The sequence below is a fragment of the Saccopteryx bilineata genome, chromosome 3 (genome assembly GCF_036850765.1).
Source record: "Saccopteryx bilineata isolate mSacBil1 chromosome 3, mSacBil1_pri_phased_curated, whole genome shotgun sequence".
NCBI lineage: Eukaryota > Metazoa > Chordata > Mammalia > Chiroptera > Emballonuridae > Saccopteryx > Saccopteryx bilineata.
The window spans coordinates 8,242,132-8,264,401 of NC_089492.1; the positions used below are offsets into that span (position 1 = coordinate 8,242,132).

A 22,270-nucleotide genomic window follows, 5' to 3' on the forward strand; every position below is an offset into this window, starting at 1 on the left:
GTCTGTCCCTCACATCCTGTGACATCTTCGCCGCCGTCCCATCCATCCCTTTCACGTTTACCATGGCAACCAGATGCCAGGCTCTTGTCTGTGCCTCCTCCAGGGCTTTGGAAAGGATCACCTGGAGAGAGGTACCCATTGGGCACTGCCGTTGTCTACATCAGTCACTTACACAAAACAGGTCATTATCATTACCGTGAAATCAGTATGTGCCCTGTAAATATTGAAAACGTAGTTGGAATTTCCACAGTCCACACGACAAAGCCGAAAGCAGACGAGCTTCTTTGCTGGGAGTATAGATAAACACCGCAGCACCGCTGATGTTAATAAGAGTACGTAGAGAGTTGGGGGCCAGGTGCCACGCTAGGCATGTCGCTCACATCCTTTCCAGCTGATTTTCATACCAACCATACAATGTAAGTGTGGTGTGCCTGCTTGGCAAATGAGGAAATTGTGATTAATTCCCTGAAGGACGTGCAGCTTGTAAAAAAACACAGCTGGAATGAGACTTCAGTTGTATCTGACCCTCCAAATACTTCCCATGAGGCCACACTGTCTCCCCTTTGTGGCCCAAAGATAAAGATATAGGCTGGGTTTTTCTTCCTTCTGCCTTGTTTACATGTCTTAAAAGATGGTGTGTACGCACGCGTGCCTGGGTGTGTGTTCACCTTCTGAAGACTGGTCCGGTGCTCACCAGGGATATTCAGTCCTTTTCTGTGAAAGCTCCAGGAAATGGCTACATTTCCCTCCAGCCAGTTCTGTCACACCAGTGTGAAGCTGCTGTCCTCGTGATAACAGGAGAACACAGCAGAGGGTGGAGAACTCACCCGGGGGGAATCGGGGAAGACCTTCCTGAAGAGGTGACTGTTAAGCTGAGATCTACAGAACAGGGACTGAGGGCCCGGGACTGAGGGCCCAGGACGAGGACACAAAACCCCAGGCAGAGGGGAAAAGCAAGGCCACCGTCTCACCCTGGCCTCTGCTGCTCAAGACCAAAACATGGGCTCCTCTCGCCCCACAGGGAACTCTGACCTGAAATTCCCACCCCTAAAAATGCCCGAAACATTGGGCATTGGTCTTAAAGGAGGTGTGTTGTCAGGGGTGTATCTGTCTCATTGTATTCAGTCTTAGGAGGCACATCCTTCTCCGCAGATCTGTGCTGAACCATTTGAGCATCAGATTCAGTTGTGATGTTCGCTGGATGGGACATTTTGCAGGCATTTGGGGGCAGAGAACTTGAAGAGCTTTGGGCGTTTCCCCAAAGTCAGTCTGCACTCTTCCAGGACCACGGCTTTGCTCTGACCACCCTCCCCCTCCCCCGCCCAGGCTGTCCTGAGCCCCGGCTCGGAAGATGGCTGCCGTGTTCATCGTGAGCGGGGCCTGGTTCTCCACACTCTTCAGAAAGGCAGGTAGATCTGAAGCCTTCCTGGGAGTGTGGAGTGGATGAAGTAGCAGGTGCTTTGGGCTGTTCGCCCTGAGTCCCCATCCTCCTGTCTCTGACGGTGGAGGGGCAGACTGAGGCGGGAGGAAGAAAGGCCGAGTGAGTTTGTGGCTCACGCAGAACGGCAGCCTGGAAATGTGCATTTCAGGTGGCAAGTGGGCAACATGCAGCCTGTGGGCACCTGATGGCCCGTAACTGGCAGAAACTTAGAATTTCTAAACAAACCAGGATGGACTAGTATCAGTGGTCAGCAAACTCATTAGTCAACAGAGCCAAATATCAACAGTACAACGATTGAAATTTCTTTTGAGAACCAAATGTCTTAAACTTAAACTATATAGGTAGGTAGACTGTTATTAACTTAATTAGGGTACTCCTAAGCTGGCCTTTGCGCCCGCACGTGGTAGTTTGTGGAAGAGCCACACTCAAGGGGCCAAAAAGCCGCATGTGGCTCGCAAGCCACATTTGCCAACCACTGAATGTGCTGTTTGGGGAGGTATCAAACAGTGGCCTGAGGAAACAGAACCAATGACCGCATGGTATTTTAAATACATGTAGGTAACTGTCTGGTATTTTAAGTATGTGAAGATAGGAAGAGAGAGAGAGAGAGTTTTTAGATTTGAAGAAAAAGACCTAGATTTGCATTATTCATCTTGGTGCCAGTTTTGACAATGACCGGGCTGAGATTCCTCAGTGTAAAATGTCTTGATAGAGCTACGTCAGGATTTCCCCATCTCCTCTTTACCCAGAATACCTTGCATTGCTTTGCCTGGTGCAGTTCATGTGTATAAAGGTTCTCTGCAAACAAAATTGCATGTGGCAGGAGGGAATCTATATTCCTAGTTTTTAAAAAAGTGGTTTGGCACGTGTGTCGTGACCCACCATTGCTGCGCTCTGCACAGGGGAATGAGGGGTATCACTCGACCGGGATTTAATTCCAGCCCAGAGTGACGGCAACTGGCATGTTTGTTGGCCTGCCAGGCCCCAGTTTGGGCTCTTTGTATAGGCATGGATTGTTACCTCGCCTAGAGTCAGAAAGGAATTACTGTGGTAAATCCTTGGACATTGATGGAACTTTCTGAAAGGTTTCCCCGCTCTACATCTCAAAGGTCTCTGCTGCAAATTCTAGGTTACGAACCTCTAGATTTGGATGTGTCTTTCCCACTCTATGACCTTTATGTCACCTTCAGTGGCCTAAAGCAGTGGTCCGCAACCCCCGGGCCACGGACTGGTGCTGGTCCGTGAGCCATTTGGTATCGATCTGCAGAGAAAGGATAAATAACTTACATTATTTTCGTTTTATTTTTATTTAAGTCTGAACAATGTTTTATTTTTTAAAAATGACCAGATTCCCTCTGTTACATCCGTCTAAGACTCACTCTTGACGCTTGTCTTGGTCACGTGATACATTTATCCGTCCCACCCTAAAGGCCGGTCCGTGAAAATACTTTCTGACATTAAACCGGTCGGTGGCCCAAAAAAGGTTGGGGACCAACCACTGGCCTAAAGAATCTTTTCACACCGTGAGATGATAAGGACTTTGTGTGCCTTGTAGGGGGTCGCACCCACACAGGACTCCATATCGTGGGAGGATTTAAACACGGGACTGCTCTTATGTGGTCAACTCAGACACCAACCCGGGACATAAGAGCTCAGGAGAGCTAAACCATTTGAGCATCGTGTAGCAGTTCCACTAGGCAGGTGTGGGGCAGAAACGTTAGGATGAGAAGGAGCTGAAGCCACAAAGACCCAAAGACATAACAGCTCTACTCTAATCCGAGTAATTTCTTCTTCCTCCTCCCCCACCTCCACCCCCCACCCCCCCACCCCCGTTTTGTCCTGTCATAACTGGTGACAAGGAAAAGAGACTGGATTCTTAAAGCTCATTAACTTGAAGCTCCTTGGAACAAAATTCAGGAAAACATTAACTACATTTAATTAGCAAACTGTATAATCGGAGTCTGCAAAAGAACTCGAACTCAGAGCTACAGCCTTAAAGCTACAACCATGAGCCATTTATCAGCAACTCGCACTGTACTACAGCCAGGTGCCCAAGTCATGTCCTTTTGCTGCAACGCTGATGAGATATAGGAGGGATGAAACCCTTGCTTATATCAATGAGCCTTTGGTCAAACTGGTGTTGTTATAAGTCATTTTGCTGCAGTTCCAAGAATCTCCTGGCGACAAGTGAGGACTTACTCATATCATAATCCTATGTGTAAATAGCTCCTTTAGAATCTTTAAAAAATGAGAGAAAAGTTTAGGTAATTCTTATATTTCAGTTCCTCCAAATTTCTGTTATAAAAACACACTCAAACATACACAAACATGCAGAAACACAAACATACTCTTTGATTTTCCCCATGATACTGACAATTCTGAAAAATCTATGTATTTGATGTCCCCAAGATAACTATGAGTAGCTTAGGTCCTGATATAGGAGCTGAAATTATTCGGATTGTCAGCCCCCCCCCCCCGGTCATTTGGTCAGTGGGAGAGGGGTCACCACTCCGGCCACAACTTCGGACGTTTTGGCCCAGCCGGTTCAGTGTTGTGAGTACTTTGATTCCCACCGGTTTGGTGGCCCTACAAACAAACTATTAATGCCAGCTTCTCTGTCCCCTGCTCATGAGTCCTGTCCGGAGCAGGACACCTGCCTCCATCTCCAGGGCTCCCGCCACCCTTCTGTCCCATTCCACCCGACCCTGGGAGTTCAGTGCCGGAGTTTGCATTCCACCCGACCCTGGGAGTTCAGTGCCGGAGTTTGTATTCCACCCGACCCTGGGAGTTCAGTGCCGGAGTTTGTATTCCACCCGACCCTGGGAGGTCAGTGCCGGAGTTTGCATTCCACCCGACCCTGGGAGGTCAGTGCCGGAGTCTGCATATCAGGTCCACACATTTCTGTGGATGTGATCTTTTAAAATCTAAAAATGCAATTGACAGCTTGCCTTGAGTCATGTGACTTCAAAGTGGCACCTTTTAATGGGTGTGCCAAGTTCTGTTTGGGCCAATTCCGGAGAAATAGAACAGCACTTTTTTGATTAAAAATGGTCCCGGTGTAGAATGACTCAGGCACAATCACATTCTCAAACTGAGATTCGCATCTTGCGGAGGAACTCAGAGGATAACATCAGAGCAAGGAGCCCTGAATTCGCTGATAGGAGGTCTGTCAAACAAGCCAGACAAGCCTTTCAGGTGGGCGGAATCAGTGTCAGACACTTGGCCTGGGTTCACCTGGCTTTGAGGTCCTTGGACCAAAACTTGGGGACAAAAACTGAAATGCTGGAGAATCCCTCTGTGGGCTCTGTGTCTCTTATCCTGACAGCTCCGCCCCATCACCTGGAGCTGCGGTTGGCCGGAGCGTTCAGCCACACCTGATCCTCGGCCCATACCTCATCTAAAGAGAACCAAAACCAGTGTGTCTGCACCCAAAGGCAGGAGTCACCAATACAATGAACGGAAGTGAGGAGACAGCAAGGGATGTCAGGAAGCACACAGGGAAAGACAACCTAGCAGAGCTGGGACCTAATCCCAGTAAATAGCCTGAATGACCCAGCTTCTCAGCATTAGTCGAAGGGTTAAAAGTAAGGTTGTGGGATTCAAATGAGTAGCAAATTAATGAATGCATATTGTGGAACCTATGAGAACTAGGGGCACCTCCCTATCATTTTATTCTCTTAATCAGAAACAGATTTTAAAAGTTCAAGACACAAAGCAACAAAAGGCAACCACACATCCTTTATTCCCTATCAAATGCAACATCCAGGCAACATTTGCAAACCTCCCATTCTGCCTAAAGGTGGGAAACAATGATTGTGCAAAAAGCCTGGGCCCCAGACTGACACGGATTGTTCCCGATTAAAGATGGGGAACCTGGTTACAGCGGGGTGCTGGAATTCTGCAGCAGGCTGGCTGCAAGTGTCTGGACTATTATGTCACAAACAGACTGGACATTCTGACCCTTGTTATTTCGTTTCCTGGAGCAGAAGCTATGGGCTTATTATGAAAATGACTGAAACCTCTTCCCATAGTACTACCCCATAGACCTGCCTTAATAAGATCTCATTAAACATTCTTTTGCTTTGTTTGGAAAGCAGATTCTAGTGACATCAATATCAAAGAGAGGGAGAGAGAGAAACTAAGAAGAAAGCCTAACTAAGAAAACCATCAGACGTGTAACTTGAATGTCATATTTCACTGTCTCTCAGTACAAAGAGGAAAGCTTGGGACCGTCTGGCCTGACACTCCTTGTTTATGGAGACTGGTTGAGTTCACTTAGCGCCTGCATTCCTCGAGGAAGGATAAACCCTTACGTGGCAGGTCCTGGGAAGCCCTGTGTGGATAGTTTCCCAAGGGCCCCCCAACTCAGCGTTCACCCAAATGTCCCGTTGAGCTCTCTTACCCGAGAAGCATCACGTCTCACATCCAAGGAAATCTCTACTCCCGCATCCCTAGATTTGAGAAAAACTAACTGTGCCTCGTTCAAACACAACAGGTGCTCTCCCCGAGGTCCCCCGCTGTGTGCGAACCATTGCAGACCACCTCAGAGCTTTCCTAAGATGCGTGCTTTCTTGAAAAGAACACAAATATCACTTGTTTTCAAAGAAGAGTAGGAGCCTTCTCCCCTGGGGGTTGAATTGGGGTTTTCACACACAGCAGGGAAAAAAGGACCTCTGACGTGCACACCTGGTGTTCTCATTTGGGCAGCACTTCTTCCTGGACACTTCTCGCCTCTAAGGGCGGGGCAGGACGCCAGGTGCACAACTCAGACCCTGCAGGTGGCAAGTCTGACATGGGGCCACAGAGCCCTCCAGGGTAGGCAGGGATAGGCCTCCCTGAAGGAAGGGTGGCCCAGGAGTCAGTGAGAGAGCCACTGGCCCTTAGTCTCTGAGTGTGGACTCCGGCCCGAGACCAGAAAACAAGAAGAGTCTTTGAAAAAGGATAGGGCATCTCCGCACACGAGGCGGAGACCCCACGGCCAAGCCCTGAGGTGGCTGGACTCGGCATCCACTCTAGATCTCACCCAAGTCAGCACTGCACTGGTCCTCACTGTTGGGCCTTGATCTCAGCTCCCTATAGCTAGATCTCAAGGCCGCCATGTTCACAACCCAGAGGAGCTACAAGATAAAGCCCTTTTTCCTGATGACTTCAACCTTCCCCTTCAACCTGTCCTCCTGGCTCATGGGGACACTGAGGTTGACAGTAGTCTGGGCGTTGGTCCCAGAAAGGGCTCCAGGGTGGGGCATTCCCCTCTGCGCTCTCTGGTGCCCCAGCGGCCAGCGCTGGGTGGTAGTGGTGCGAGAAGGAGTTTTCCGGGTTCCAGAAACCTGACTCCAACATCCTATTGACAAGCATGATAAGGCTGCCTTTTAAGGCTCTTGCTTTTGGCTGAAATGATATTCAGCTGTCATGGTGATGCCTTTACCTCCTGCTGATCGAAAATGAGGCGTTTGATTGAATAGTAGGGAAGTAAACTAATTTTATTTAGTGTAATAAATCTAGTTTTGGTAAACAGAATCTTTTCAAATTTAGGGTCTATTTGGGAGAGAACAGGAAAAATAAAAGGGGGCTTATAGTAGGAAGAGATTGAGAGCAATGCCCTGGGACCCTTTCATCCGTTCATCCATTCCTCCATTCATTCACTCATTCCACACATACTTATTAAGAACCTACCAAATTTGCCAGATGTTGGAGATTCAATTATGGGTAAAAGTAGGTTCCCGACACTCGAGAAGATCAGAGCACCGAGGAGCAGACAAACACAATTAGGCAATTATCAGACCTCACAGTGACTGCTGTGCTAAGGATAAGTGGTGTTGTAGATCTTAAAAGGAGAAAGCTGTGATCAATCTAAACTAGTTCATCCCAGTATAACTCTAAATAGGCAAATAAGACATGTTACACATTTTCCCAGGGCTGCTTACAAATCTGTCACTGTGAAGATACCAGCAAATGGATCTTGGTGTATTCAGTGTTATCCCACTAAAGGTGGGCACACGGGCACATCTCAGTGGCCATGACTGATAGAGAAGGAGGGGGATCACAGCTAATCTCAAGCAAGGTCACCTCCAAAGCCATTCCTGCTTTGCAGTGGTGCCTTGGGGGTTAAATAAAGCATATGGTTACCCTTCCTGAAGCCAATTTGCTTGATTTCTTGAGTTGAGGTTGGTCTTCCCTAGAGCACACAGGACAGAGCAAAAGCAGGTTTACAGTTGTTTGTATGGAAAATAATACAGTAATAAATAAATAACAATGCAAGAATAAACTCTGTGTTTTGTGAACTCACAACTGTAAACCTCCTTGTGCCCCACCCTGATTATGTCCCAAAGGTATGAGGTATCAGAGAGATTGCTGGTCAAACAGCAGGTAAAACTGTCATATGGAATTGATAAAAGCAAACAGTCAGAAAAGGGGTCACTGAGCGCATAAATTACTAGGGATATAATTGCAAGGAATAACAATAATTGCTTGGATGAGAATTCTCCACCTCAGTATCATTGACATGTTGATACAAGGGCTCCAAACGATAATCTGGTGGCAATGATGAAAGGAAGAGATTTTTCTCTCACTTGAAAGAGCCACATAGGCCTTCACTGGTTGGCTCAGTAGTAGAGTGTCGGCCCAGCATATGGATGTCCCAGGTTTGATTTGGGAACCCAGGAGCACACAGGAGATCAGAGCACCAAGGAGCAGACAAACACAATTAGGCAATTATCAGACCTCACAGTGACTGCTGTGCTAAGGATAAGTGGTGGTGTAGATCTTAAAAGGAGAAAGCTGTGATCAATCTAAACTAGTTCATCCCAGTATAACTCTAAATAGGCAAGTGACCATCTGCTTCTCCACCCCTCCCCTTCTCCCTTCTCTCTCTCTATCTCTCTCTTCCCTCCCACAGCCATGGCTTTGTTGGAGCAAGTTGGCCCCAGGTGCTAAGGATGGCTCCATGGCCTCACCTCAGGTGTTAAAATAGCTCGGTTGCCGAGCAACAGAGCAACTGCCGCAGATGGACAGAGCATCACCCCATAGGGGGCTTACCAGGTAGATCCCAGTTGGGGTAGATGCAGAGTCTGTCTCTCTGCCTCCCTGCTTCTTACTTAAGAGAAAGAAAGAGAGCAAGAAGAAATGAGAAAGAAAAGAAAGAAAGAAAGAAAGAAAGAGAAAGAAAGAAAGAAAGAAAGAAAGAAAGAAAGAAAGAAAGAAAGCAAGCCATGTAGACAGAATTTTGTGAGGGGTAGGGAACTCTGAAAGGGCGAGACTTTATTGGTCTGCCTTACATGAGTGGTCAATGGCACAGGCATTCAGGAAGCACCATTTATTCCTAAATTTCCCAAAGGACCCCATAGAGACCAGTGTTAGTGCCTGATGACATCTCACCAGTGCTCATTGTGAGGAGAACAATGAGGACCAAGCTCAACTGAGTGAGTTATCCATTAAATCAGATGCATTCAATGTCAAGGACCTGTCTTTTGTTCTGAGATTATATCGGTCACGTTGAAAATAAATTACCTTTCTTTTGTGAAATGGTGATATTAGAGAGCTGTACTTGTGAGCATTGTGGCTGCTGTAACTTATACACAGAAGCCCCCAAAATGTTTATTGAAAGTCCCCTTCTCTGTGAAACTCAAAGCTCCCAAGAGCAATTGAAGGCATGAGGGCCTGGTAGAGTGGGCAGGCTCAGTTTAGTTCAAAGAAGGAAAACTGTAAGAAAATAAACATTACAAAGAGAGATGGAAACGCCTATGTACTAACTCTGTATTAACGTACTAACGGTCTGCTGGTCTTTAGCCACTATATCCCCAGCTGTTAGAATCCAGCTCCAAGCACTTGCCAGGGGCCATCTTGGCATCTCTAAGCCAGAATGTATGCCCAGACAAAGACAGCGGAGGCTTTTTTCCACCTCCTCTCCAAGACAGAACTAGATGTTGTCATTCTCTAAACTGGTTATAACGGATTTCCAGCCAAGGAGCCAGTGAGAGATGCGGGGGTGGTGGACAGCCCATCACGTGTGCCTCCTGAGATGCAGTTCTAATGCCTTTAAACCCCAGGGGCTCAGGCCCTCCGGCCCTGATGGACCTGGAACGGGGGTCCCTGCGTTCTCCTCTCTGATCGCTCCAGCCTTCTCCTCACCTCTGGTCCTGCCACACCTCCCCCTGACCTCTCTCTCTTGCTCTGTGGCAGCCTCTGTGGTAGTCTGAGCCAACACTGGCTGCCCCAGTGCCCTACGAGCATGTAGTTCACTTTCTCGAGCTGGCACATGCCACCCCTCCTGGGGCTGGAGAAGGGGGCTTCGGTAAGTTCTACCGCCGATGCAGCCCTGCTCCGCGACCCCTCGGCGACCTGGAATTTAGGTCACCTTGACGGTCTCCGTGAAGGTTAAGTGAAGAGCCCCACAGCCCCAGAGGAGGAATCCTTATGGAATGGGCTAGAAGGCTCCTTGAGGTCAAGCGCCTGCCTTTGGCTCTGAAGCCAGAGGATCTGGCCGGGCTCAACATGAGCGGAGGACTCCTGTCTCTCGGAGACCCCGGGATCTAGGAGAGGTCTGAGTAACAGGGTCTCCGCCTCCATGGACAGGCGCTGTCAGCGCTCAATACCTCCCGCGCCTTATCTGTGTCTCGCGGGTGGGTGGTCTGAGCACGGCCAAGTCCAGAGGCTGGCGCACAAGAGCAGGTGCTGTGAGGGTGGGCGGAGACTGGGAGTTCTCACCACCCGCCTCCGCAGAGGCATCACAGCCCCGCCTCTCCCCAGGGCCCTCTCAGGCGCAGAGATGAGCATCCCTTTCCTATATCCCCGTCAACTCCAACCCCCTCCTCTCTCTTTCTGGTCGAAGAAGTTGTCTTATGCTGGAGCTAGAAGCTAGCGTTGCTCGGCTCGGTCCAGCCGGTCGGTCATGTCTCCTGCACTGAATTACTAGAGACGGCCTCCCAGCCCAACCTGGTGCGTCTTCATGAGCGAATGCTGTTCCTGCCTCCATGTAGCTGTCCCCAGGGACCGAGCACAGTGGCCGCCTTTCCACGCCTCCTGCTGTCTAACCCTGTGAAATGGAGAGGCCGCGACTGCTTGCATTTTTTTTTTTTTTGCCTAAAGGAAATTAAATGCATATATCTATATCAAAAAATAGATATATGTATAATGGTCTATGGGGAGAAAAACATTTGTGAAGAATAAAAGAAATCTAACAGTCATTATCAAGTTTAAGGAGCAGATCTTGGCACATTTGGCTGTCTGTCCTTGAAGAATGCTAAAAAAATAAAAAAATAAAAAAAATGCAAGCCATGGGTCCCTAAGTCTCTCCACCCCCGTTCAAGGAAAGGCCACATGAAAAGGTGGAATCTGCTTGGTTGAGATGCTCATTTCTGTGGGCTTTTCAGATACATTCTACCTTCTGTTATTTGTATCGGTTCTCTCTCTCTCATACCAGAGATGTGCCTGGTTAGAGACACGGCCTTGAATAACCCTGCCAAGCCGACAGCTCTCCAGACACCCGAACCAAAGGAATTCAGTGCACCTGTTACCTACACAGAGGCTGGGGACATGTCCCTCTCTGTGTGCTAACTCGCCAGGTTGTGTGTCTCTAATCCAAATGCTCACTTACCAACTTCTGTAGGTTTCACTGAATGCAACTGCATGGGATGCTATTACTGTTTGCAATGCAATCTGATCTAAAAACGAAAAACATTGCATTTCTTTTTTTAATCCAATGGGGACTAGCAGGTTTATTGTGTTTGCATGTGCTTCCCCCCTAGACTCTGGCTGCCCTAACAAGAAATTCAATAAATCTACTTCCAAACCATCTTGCACAAGCTTTGCATGTCCAGTCTGGGCCTGAGGAAATTAACAAGCGAATAGAACATACCATCGACTTGCGGAGTGGCGATAAATTGAGAAGAGAGCATATCAAGCCATTCTCACTGATGTTTAAAGACTCCAGCCTGGAGCACAAGGTAGAGCTGGGTCTCCGTAGCGGCTCTTCTCTTGCTGACGTCCGTGGTCGTCAGTGTGCGCGGACCGGAGAGAGAGCCCAGGGGCCGCGGTGTGCCGGTTGGTGTGTCTGTGATTTGTCTGTTGTTTGGTTTGGTTTGGTTTGGTACTGTCTTTTCTTTCTGTGTTTGAAAACCATGAGTAGACTAAAGGCCATGAGAGGAGATGCCGTTTAGACGAAGAGACCCTGCAGGGCCCTTGAAGGGAAAGAGGGTGGAATGAACAAGGAGCCCTTCCTTGACCCCAGTGAGCTTGCTGGGCACCCCTTCCCTCTGGCATCATTAACCCCAGGGAGGTTAGCACTCCCTCGCCTTTGCTTTCAGCTGAACTCTCACCGATTGCAACCCTTCTAAGGTAATTAATGAAAACCCCCAAGAACTTCACCTAAACATTGGTGATAAATACCATCTTTCTCCCATTTTTCCAGTTGTCTGTGGGCCCCCCTGTTGTAGGCATAATAGAAGGAAGATGGGTTGTAGATTCAGAGTCGAATTTGAATTCCATCCCTGCTCCTTTTTTGCGGTGTGACCTTTGAAAAGTGGAGTAACCTCTCTGAGCATGAGTTGTACGGTGAGGATAATGAACATGCCTCCCTCACAGGCTGTTATGGAAGGCTCCAAGCAATGCCCTTCAGTGTCCAAAACTGGCAGCCATCACCATTTGAAAGATGATGACTTTTCTCCATGCCCCTTTCTCTCCCCAGCTCTAAACTGTAAAGTGCTGGGAGTTGGGGGCGGTATCCCTGCCTAACTGAGCTGCTCCTTTGCACTGATGGGAGGCGACAGACCTACCCTAACTGAGCACAGGAGTTGCTTGGTGTCCGCAGGAGCCTCGGGCAAGAACAGCATGGGACGTGCAAGCAGATTTCAGGAGTTAGATCTGATACTCTGCAAAGCTCCAGTGAGCAGATTTTTGTGAGTCTGCTCCGCTTCCTGGGAGACTCCGTGTTCCTCAGGTTGGGGAAGTCACACTTCTGCGCACGCCCTCCATTCCCAATGGCCGTCTGATAACTGCCTAAAGGTTGCAAACTCCAAAACCACTACCTTTAGCCACTGTTCACAATTTGAAATGCATGTGCCTATGTTCCGACAAAACAAAAGAGGAAACATTTTTGCTTTATTGAACCTCCCCTCCCACCCCTCCACCAAATGGCAGATGCACTTTTCCGATTCACTGGGGGCTGAAGGTGCAAATGAACTGCATCTTCTTTCCCGGTTGCTACACCGAAGGGGCTAGGAAGAGCAGGGTGGGCCTGCCAAGGATCTTCTCAGCCAGCCCGATGCCCGTATCCAGAGCTACAACAAAACCCTTTCGTTCATTTCTGTTAAAGATGTTCTTGATTCACTAATGACCTGATCCCTGCAAACATAATTTCTAATTTTTTAAATTTAATAGTGTTCACATCTCATGTGCGGGTACCTGGCGTTGGAGCAGGGCTGGACCTGGGGAGACACAGGGTGGCTACAATTGCTTTCTGTGACCAGAGAAGGTTCTTCTAAGAGAAGCAAAGGGCAGGGTTTATCCACTCCAGCCTAGCCTTGTGCCATTTAGTGTGTGCTCTGCATCACATGGGGTCCCGGAGGTGTGGGCTATGGGACATATCAGCAAATGTTCATCTCCCCCGCCCCCGTCACAGAGACATCCTCATGGACTCGTGCTCTGGGACCCTCTCCAGGGCCTGCAGTACTGCTGAGCAGGGGATATGTACTAAGAAACAATCCTTGGGTGTTTACCAAATGCCACATGCTAGTCTAAGCTGTTCTCAAGTCTGAAGTAGATATTACTGTGAGCCTCAAATTCTACTTGTTGAAATAGAAAGACAGAGAAATGACTAAGAAGCCTGCTCAAATTCCAAATGTCAGTAGAGGGGCTCGGACCTGAGCCCACAGGGACCCGAAAGCCAGTGTTCACCGTGCTGCATCTCCCTGGAGCCCCGGGGACCAGTCCTCCAGACTCTTCCTGGTAGAAGGAGAGAATCCTGTGTTACCTTCACCCTGGCCTCTTTGAACCATGGCTGAGAGGCGAGGCACAGAGCAGGGCTTTGAGGGAGAGATGAAATAGGCAAGGGTCCCAGGACCTCACCAACACGAAAGCAGGGCCTTCAGACCCATAGGCTTCCACAGTTAGAGAAGCGCGCACCCACTCTGTGCCTGGTGCTGACACATGTCAGTTGATTGCATTCTCAAAAAAAACATGACTATCCCACTTACAAAAGAGAAAATGAGCGTCTTAGAGGTCAAGTAGAGGTCACAGATCTCAACATCTGGCTGCCACATTTCATTGCCTTTAAGCTACCAGCAACTGTGAGCTGTCTCATTTTCTATACAGAATTAAGAAAAATCACCCAGTACGGGAGTTTAGAAGGGCTCCCTCCCAACCCAAGTAAACTGGGTTTATACCTGCAGAGTAAGGATGAACAGGAGGAAAAAACATCCCCCACCCTCACCCCACCCCTGCAGACCAGAAGAGTGAGAAAACCCACATTCCTATGCCCTGGTATTTGGTTAGATGGGAAAAAAGCAGGGTGAGGGGGGCGCTCTCCAAGAGGTTAAACTCCAAATTGCAAACTGGACAGATAATTCATATTTAAAGCAGTCCCTAGTTAATATCGCCCCCTTGTGACCAGAAGGAGCAATTGCAGACCTTCCTGGAAGAACTCAAAAAAAGATTTTAAAACACCGTTGATACAGTAAGACGAAAACTGATTTCAAAGTTGCCCCCAAAAATGTGTGTTGGGGGAGGATTAAGTGTCTTAGAATTGTTAAAATATGTACAGTATATGTGACACCAGAGCTTTTAACTACTGCTCGACCTTGCTTTGGGGGAGCAAGTTTGCACCCTAAAAGCACATTTTCTGAAAGGAAAAGTAGAAATGGAAATGACCCGACCCTGGGAAATTTCACGGGGAAGAAAAGGCTTTACTCTGTTTCAATGATAAAAAGGTATATATATATAAGGGAACCCATCTACCTTTCCACCTTTATGAGGGAATTGGAAAGTAAAGAAGCTTTCTTGAAGTGTCCTTCAGATCTTTTCCTGATCGCACTTGTTTATAAAAACTGTAATATCTATCAACAGCATCATGCAATGGGACATTTGTATACCTCCCGGGGTTGCATAAATACTTACTGAATGAGTGAAGATCAGACAGGGAGAACTTCCAGGAGACTGCCTCACCCTGGAGCTGGTCTCGGGATTTTTTTTTTTTTTTTTTTTTTTTTTAGTGAACTCTGAGAGCCAAAGACATAGGTCAATTTTAATCTGACTTAGCAGTGGAGCTTTAACCAAGACTTTAAAGTTCCAGGTACTCCCTGCCATGTCATTTTAAAGTCACACACACACACACACACACACACACACACACACACAGAGGAATCTTTTGAGTTAAGCGTCAAGGAAGTGAGCTCATGGTGCAGGTGACTTAGCCAGCTTTGGGCAACACATTTTCCCACCTCTGTTTCCCGGTTTCCACATCTGTGGAATGAGAGAGTTGGACTGCTCCTCCTCTCTTTCAGCAATTGATGCTTTGAGCTTGTGAATATCCTGTGACCACGGTGACTGTGTGTCCAGGTTGGCCTGAGACGGTCCTGGTTTACATCGATTTTCTCAGTGTAACTGTTAGTTGCACCTCCTTTCATGCTCAAACATCACCGACACATCATGTGACCTAGTCTTGGGCCTCGGCCAGGTTAGAATGAGCGGTTCCCAGCATCTTCACTTCCCAGGAACCACGTGAGGGTTTTCTGAGTGGAACCCCGGATGGGGGCGGGGGGCCTAATCCAGTCGTCAGGGGTTCCCTCCTCATCCTCCCAGACTTCACAAAAGAACCCTCTGCCCTCCTTCAGTCCTCAAGTTACACAGTACCTAAAAGAGGCCTCCAGATCTCTGGACAAGCAAAGATTAGAACTAGGGGAAAGAGATGCAGGAAACAAGACCTGTCTGTCATATACTGTCCATAGACTAGACTTCTTCTTTTATTGCTTGACTTCTGTGAGCACTCTTTATATAGTGAAGAACTTAACCCCAGAATACTAGACAAGAAGGTGATGTTTCTCAGTCTCTGGTCCTTATCTCTCTTCCAGGACAAGGCTTTGAATGAAGCTTAGGATGAGGGACGCAATTGATTATAATTACTTAAAGCCAACCCAAAACCTTTAGTGCTTTAATATTATAGAAGGGACTTCATTCAACTGAGAGTTACAGAAACAGGGTGACCACCTTTGAATGGGGCAATATTTTCACCTTGAATAAAGATGGAGATATGCTTCATATATACTTCAAAATCGACTGGGAATTTATGCTTTTGATGTGGGCAGTTTAGCGGGCTAAGTGTTCAATCAAACTATATCACTGAGGATAGATTTCCTTCCTTCTTTCAATGCTGGTATCCCTCTGTTGAATTCTGAAGCTTTTTTTATTTTAAAGACCTTTGCCACTGTTACAAATTTGAGCAACAAATTGGCTCTTTGACGAGGGTCACCTGGGGATCTTATTAAAAATGCCCATCATTCTGCCCCCAGAAGTCTGACTTTGCAGGGGGGCGACATTTTGAGAAAACTCTTCTGAGAGTCTGCCGTCCTGAGTCTCCACTCCCCTCGCTCTGTCCTTGGCTGCACGTTAGGACTGGGGCTAGTCACTTGTCTCATGCCTTCCGAGGTCTGGTCACATCAGAGGGTCCCAGGTCTACGCTCAAGGCCAATATGGCCTCCGACAGACCTAGAAATATGTCCTCATAAGACTCACAATGGTCCTAGGAGCCCAGGCTCAGGGGTCAAACAGACCTCATTCAAATCCCACTTTGTGGGTACAGTGGAGGGTTGATTACTTTTGGAATTATGATTGGATATTGACAGGTTGATAGCTTTCTGTCACTCAGATGGACACCCCACACATAGCAAAAGCTTTATTTATCTCCCAAGTGTTTGTCTTTAGCAAAAGAGCAGAGAACACAGATTTGGTTACTGAGTAGACATGATGAGCCCTGTCCCCTCCATTTGCAGGTTGGGTGACACAGGACAGGGGGATTTCACTGAGATGACAATGATCATAATACCTGCCCCTCACTGGATTGCTGTGAAAATTAGATGACATAATGCTCATTTGAATAAATGCAATAGTTCCTCTTCTCCCTACCCCTCTGATTGAATCCTATGCCAATCCACATCTGGGAGAGGCTAAACCCTCATTTAAAATAAATCTCACATTTCTGGGTCTTCTTTTAAAAAGCAGCTTCCTCGAAAATAATTGGTGGGAGCAATCATAATGTGTCTTGTATCCCAGGGTCCCAGGGCCACAACTTTCATAAACACATAATTATAAGTACATAAAAGTATGTACTAACCAAATACACACTGTAGCCCATAGTCATGCTTACTGTGAACCAAGTTCTGTGCTGGGTATTTTCAGAACACTTTATTTAATGTTGTCTTTTTTCCCCTATCAGCAGCCACATAAAAGCAAGGATGTGTCACACAAGGGAGCCATTGAAGTCAATCTATTAGTTGACTTCAATTGGTTCTTATCTCTGTTCAGTTTTCTCTGTCCTTTATAGAGAAACTCAAAGTTTAGTGGAGGCTTAAGAGATTTCAGAAAAAATACAACACAAACTTTGAAATGTTTCTTCTTCCCATCAACTCCTGTTGGAGTTACGAGTGGAATGGGATAATTAAGAATTTGGCAAAGTGAAGGGTGCTAGGCAAACGGATGAATTAAGATAGATTTGTTCCATCTTCTATCGGATGGACTCGTTCCATCTGATGGATTAAGATGTTGGACTCGAATTAGGCCGTGAGAAAAAAAATGCATGTTTTTTCTTCTTGGAGACATTTGGGATTTGTTGAAACACTCCACTTCTGATTCAGATCTGAGGAGGCAGGACCATGCTCATGAACCAACGGGTCTTGAATGTCCTCATTTTCTGAACCAGACACTATCTGATCATTTTTATGACCTTATTTCTCAAAGGAATGACTCTGTTGCAAGTGCAGATTACTGTTGCATTTTTACTGCTCTAGTGAGGCTCAAAATAGTAAGCGTGTTTAGGCCACCTCCTTCAGGTAGGAAGGACAGATTTCAAGAGATGCAGGGAGGAGAAAAGTCATCCCTCATTCAGACAGTGGGTGTGTCAGACTCCTTTACAGTCTTGATATTTTCTCATAAAGTTACTGCTATTTCCTCCCCTCTAGGTGGACAAATGACATCAAGGCCCATTTCTCTTGTGTCTCTTTGTCAGACCATTTAGCTAGCTCCAAGCCCATGAAGCCAGCATTTTCAGAGTCAGAAGTACTGATTTCATCTGGAATAGGGTAGTGCAGAATGGTAGAATTGTGAAAAGTTCAACCCAGAGATCATCAGTGCAGTCCTTGAAGCAACCTTTATGCTTCATGGCTAGACATCACCATCCTCTACAACCAGGGGCTTCTGGACAAGGAACCCAGGAATAGTCGTCACTGCCGTGGCCTCACCATGGCTTGGGAATGGGACTGCTCAAGAAAGAAAAGAAATCCTCCTTCCAAAGATAAGAGATTTGGGAAAGGGTGAGCTGGAAGAATGGTGGGTTGGAAGCTTTGTAAAGTTCTGCTTGGAATTCTCATATGTCAACCCCTCCTCCCACACACCACCACCACCACCACACCAAGGAAATTTATTGCCATTCGGATCCTCTTTTATCCAGGGGTGATGTCCTTCCAGCCTCACACTTCCAAAGCCCTCCATCTTCCATACATGATAGCGTGTTTCTTTGTGAGTCTACTAAACATGAGGAAATCCACATCTGTCCAAAAGTCAGGGTACTTGGAAAGAAGTCTGCCAGTGAGAGATTAGCTCAGAAAAACCTGTCACCCATAGACCTGCTCCTGGTAATGATCTGGGCTAGACACTAGACACCACGCAAAGGAAGACAGTGTATTTCAACATATGAATTTATTGAAAATGAGCCTCCTTGCACTTTATTGCAATTATGCCTTTTACCCAAGTGGTCCAATTTAGGGATGCTCTAGCCAGCGCTGTACTACATAATGCATGAATTCACAATAGAATGAGGTTAAATTCCCTCATTCACTCATGAAAAATAAGCAAATTGTCCCAGTTGAGAGTCTTCTTTAATTTAACATACTAATTTGTACTAATGAAAGATTTGCTACAAAGTGATCTTTCTGCACACTAGATGTATCCAAAGAAGAAATGGGTCCTCAGGTGAGCAGCAGATTGCCCCCAGCGTTGGAAATACGCAGGTGGGAGGTAATGGCTCATTTCTGAGACTTACTGAGTGAAATAGTCATTAACAAGGGTCAGGCCAAGGCGACAAATACAATCCACTCCACTTATAAAATTCTGTAATCTCTCACGCATACTTGGACAAAACTATCGTTGTCGTTTGGACCATTAACTAGGTCGCTGCTTTGGTTAGAAGCCTCTCTATGTCTCGTAGAGATGTAAGATTTAAGCCAGCTGCTTCTGTCTCCTGGTCAGAGGGGAGGACCGCGGTATGCGGGCTGACTTTGCTCTCACACACTGAGGCAGACTGGGCTAGGCCTGTCTTAGACACAGAGACGTGGCAGCCTGGGAGCTCTGTCTGCCACTCCGGCAAGCTAACATCCCTGGTCCCCCTTCTGTGGGTGCAGAATCCAGAGTGGGGTTTCCATTGTGTGATCAAACCTGTGTCCCAGGCTTCTTCAGGACAGGTCTAGGGACCCATAGGTCCTCAAGGCTCCGGTTTTATTTCTGCAGATGCCTTTCGAGAGAAGCCAGGACCAACATCCCCAGACATGAGAAAAGTGGAATACAAGTTTTTCCTGTCCCACTTCCTCGGAAAGGAACCCTATTTTCAACCTGATCAAATCATGTAGGAAACTGTCATTTTTTTGTGTCATAAACCACATCACTGACTATATACCAAGACACACTGTAACACTGTTATGTGCTCAAGGAAGAAGAGGACACCTTGGAAATAGCAAGGTGGTGGCAGGTGAAGCAGCCAATGAGACCTTATGCTTTGGGGGGGGGGGTGTCAAACGTTTTGGATTCCCTACTTACAATCTGTAAAGTCCTGGTTGAATTAATCAGTAGTTCTATGCCTCGGTTTCATTATCTGCAAAATGGGGACACGAGAAATAGGCTCTCCCTCAAAGTGTTTTCCTATAAGTGGGAGCATAGTGCCTACCTTGCCATAGGCACCTAATGTGTGAATTTAACAATAGAACAGAGATTAAATTTCCTAATTTTTAGTCATTATCACTCCAACTTCTTACATTAGATTTGGGCCATTTCCCGAATCAACCAAAACCCTACAGACTGAAAAATAACAGTAATCAAATTCTAATCCACGCTCTCAAAGGAAGCCCCTTGTAATTGATTCCAGGTGCCACGCCCTCATCATTGGGGCAGAACCCGTTTGCAGTCAGCTCAGGTAGGGCCTCCAGGTGTGGGCTCACAGGGAAACGCTGACCAAAGCAGATCTGAGGGCAAAGTAAGGCCTCCCACTTGGCCACCAGCAGAAGAAAATGAAAACCATGAGATCTTCTGATGCTTCAGTCTGGACAAGTGATGATTATATAACATGTTTCAAATCCTTGGTAGGAAACATGCAGGAAAGGAGCCAGAGACTTAGGCATGGGGTCTGTAGGAAGGGACCCTTTCCCAGTGAGAATGGGCCAATGATGAAAGGAACGCTTTGCAAAGGAGAGAGCTCTCAGGCATGGGGAGTGTTCAACTTGAGGGTATTCAAAACCTTAGGATTCCCTGCCCGGCTCAGAGAAAAGAAACCCACTTCCTCCAACAGAGCAGAGAAGGTCAGCTGCAGATAATGCGCAGAAGGGATCCCTGAAGACTGTGTCCCATTACAACCCCAAGAGGCTGTGAGGATGAGGGTCAAGAGGAGTTGATGACGATGACAGTGACAGTGATGATACTGCTGAAGATGGAGAAAAGGAGGAAGAGAGGGTAGATGTACACTGAAAATCATCACTGTTGTTTTAAAAAAATATTATCAAATCTATATATGGATATAGCTGAGCCGGTTGGAAATGCATCAGTCAGCCAACAAAGAATAGATCGATCTTGTGCAATTGGCTGTTAAGAGGAATGCAAACATTGATCCTCCTTCCAGGGAACTGCTCTGTGGCTAACTCACTTATTTTCAAGCTGCTAGGCGTGGGTGGGTCTCTGCGACTCCCCTTATCGTAGGCAGCGGCCTTTGTAACTTAGAAACACGACTTTTCTATGGTGTTATCAGGAGGAGGGATGGCCGACAGTGACTCTTCAGAGCATGTCCTTGGTCCCCCCTGCCTTCCGGATCCCAAGCAGACTGTCAGGAGGGGACAGGGCCTCAGCACCGGAGAGGAGCTAAGGTCCTGCCCAACCACAGCCAGGAGTCATGTCTCTGAGCAGCACTGCACCTCCCCCTGGAGCCCACCAGCTCCAGGGCCCCTGCCTGTCCCCAAACCTCAGCCGTGACAATAAGCAGTGAGCTCAGCCTAAAACCCAGACCCCACCAGGAAGTAGGCAAGAGAATAAAAATCGTGGAGCTCTTGATGCTGACTACCCTTCCGACAAGTGGTTGGGCTAATGTTCTCATCTCATCGACCTGACCATACCCTGCTCTTGGTGTTGGGGTGGGGGTGGGGGAGGGGCGGAGGGCAGAAGAAGTTTGGTTGAGGCTAATTTTAAGGTCTTTTTTCAGTTTTAAAAATCCTTCCCTCCTTCTGAATGAATCGGATTATTCTTCCGTTTAATGACTCCAGAATGATCCGGGCAACTAGGCAGGACCAAGGCAAGTCCACACTCGGTGCTGACCTTCCCGAAGCTGTTAAGGGGGAATAATAAAATCGCTGTGCCCTCTGCATAATCCAAACCAAGTTACCGCGTCCCCCCGGGGGCGGCCGGGAGCAGACCGCAAAGGGCATCGAGCTTATTGGTCCATCAGTCTTGCTTTGGCTGTGAGAAATGAAAGGTCTGCCCTTTTTAAAATTTAAATGTAAGTTAATTTAAAATATTTTTATAAAGCCGATTCTCAAGTCAATAAAAAAAGAAAAAGTAAAAAAGATGAGAAAGTTATAAACCAAAATGTGAACAAGTGCTAGTTCCGGGGTCCTGGGGTCGTAAGGACCTTCTGTGCATGGTCTCTTCTGTTTCCCAACACTGTGCAATGACATCATTATTCTGCAATCAGGGAAATGGGTGATTTTTTTAAATAAACATACCGATAAACGATCAAAGCTACTATTGAAAAAAATTAAAAATAAAAATCAGTTGCCAAGGATTGAAAAAGAGGAAGAGGAAAGGGTTGCCCGTGCCGGAGATCCCTCAGGCGACTTTCTGTCCTGAGAGTCGATGGGTGTATTTTCCCATAGTTTCACGAGAAAGGAGGCAGAAAGACTATCTCCGGCCCATCAATTCCCTCTGTCCCCAATCCAAGCGAGAAATCGAGCAGGATCCTTAAATGACTTAAGTTTACTCATGAAGAACGTCCATGTGAATTTGATTTGCTAAGTCTATGGATGTGTGTGCGCTTCTCTGTTGTGTAAAACGAAGTTATTCCGGTGGGAGAAGCACAGGGGCGCTCCTGCAAAGCTGTCGCCGGGTGGACCTGACTGCAGAGGGGACTTCCGTGCATTTCCTCCCGGGCTCTCACTGAAAGCTTGGTGCGCCTGACCTGTGGTGGCGCAGTGGATAAAGCGTCAACCTGGAAACACTGAGGTTGCCGGTTCAAAACCCTGACTTGCCTGGTCAAGGCACATATGGGAGTTGATGCTTCCTGCTCCTCCCCCTTCTCTCTCTCTCTCTCTCCCTGCTCCTCCCCCTTCTCTCTCTCTCTCTCTCCCTGCTCCTCCCCCTTCTCTCTCTCTCTCTCTC

The 22,270-nt window shown here is 47.2% G+C and overlaps 1 protein-coding gene across 1 annotated transcript in view; it reads left to right on the forward strand.

The window, feature by feature from the left end:
- ADCY8 (adenylate cyclase 8) overlaps positions 1-22,270 on the forward strand; it is a 176,194-nt gene that overhangs the window by 101,965 nt on the left and 51,959 nt on the right. The window contains exon 8 of the mRNA XM_066265646.1: positions 11,185-11,382. Within this exon, the coding sequence (XP_066121743.1) occupies positions 11,185-11,382 (198 nt within the window). The remainder of the gene's footprint in view (positions 1-11,184; positions 11,383-22,270) is intronic.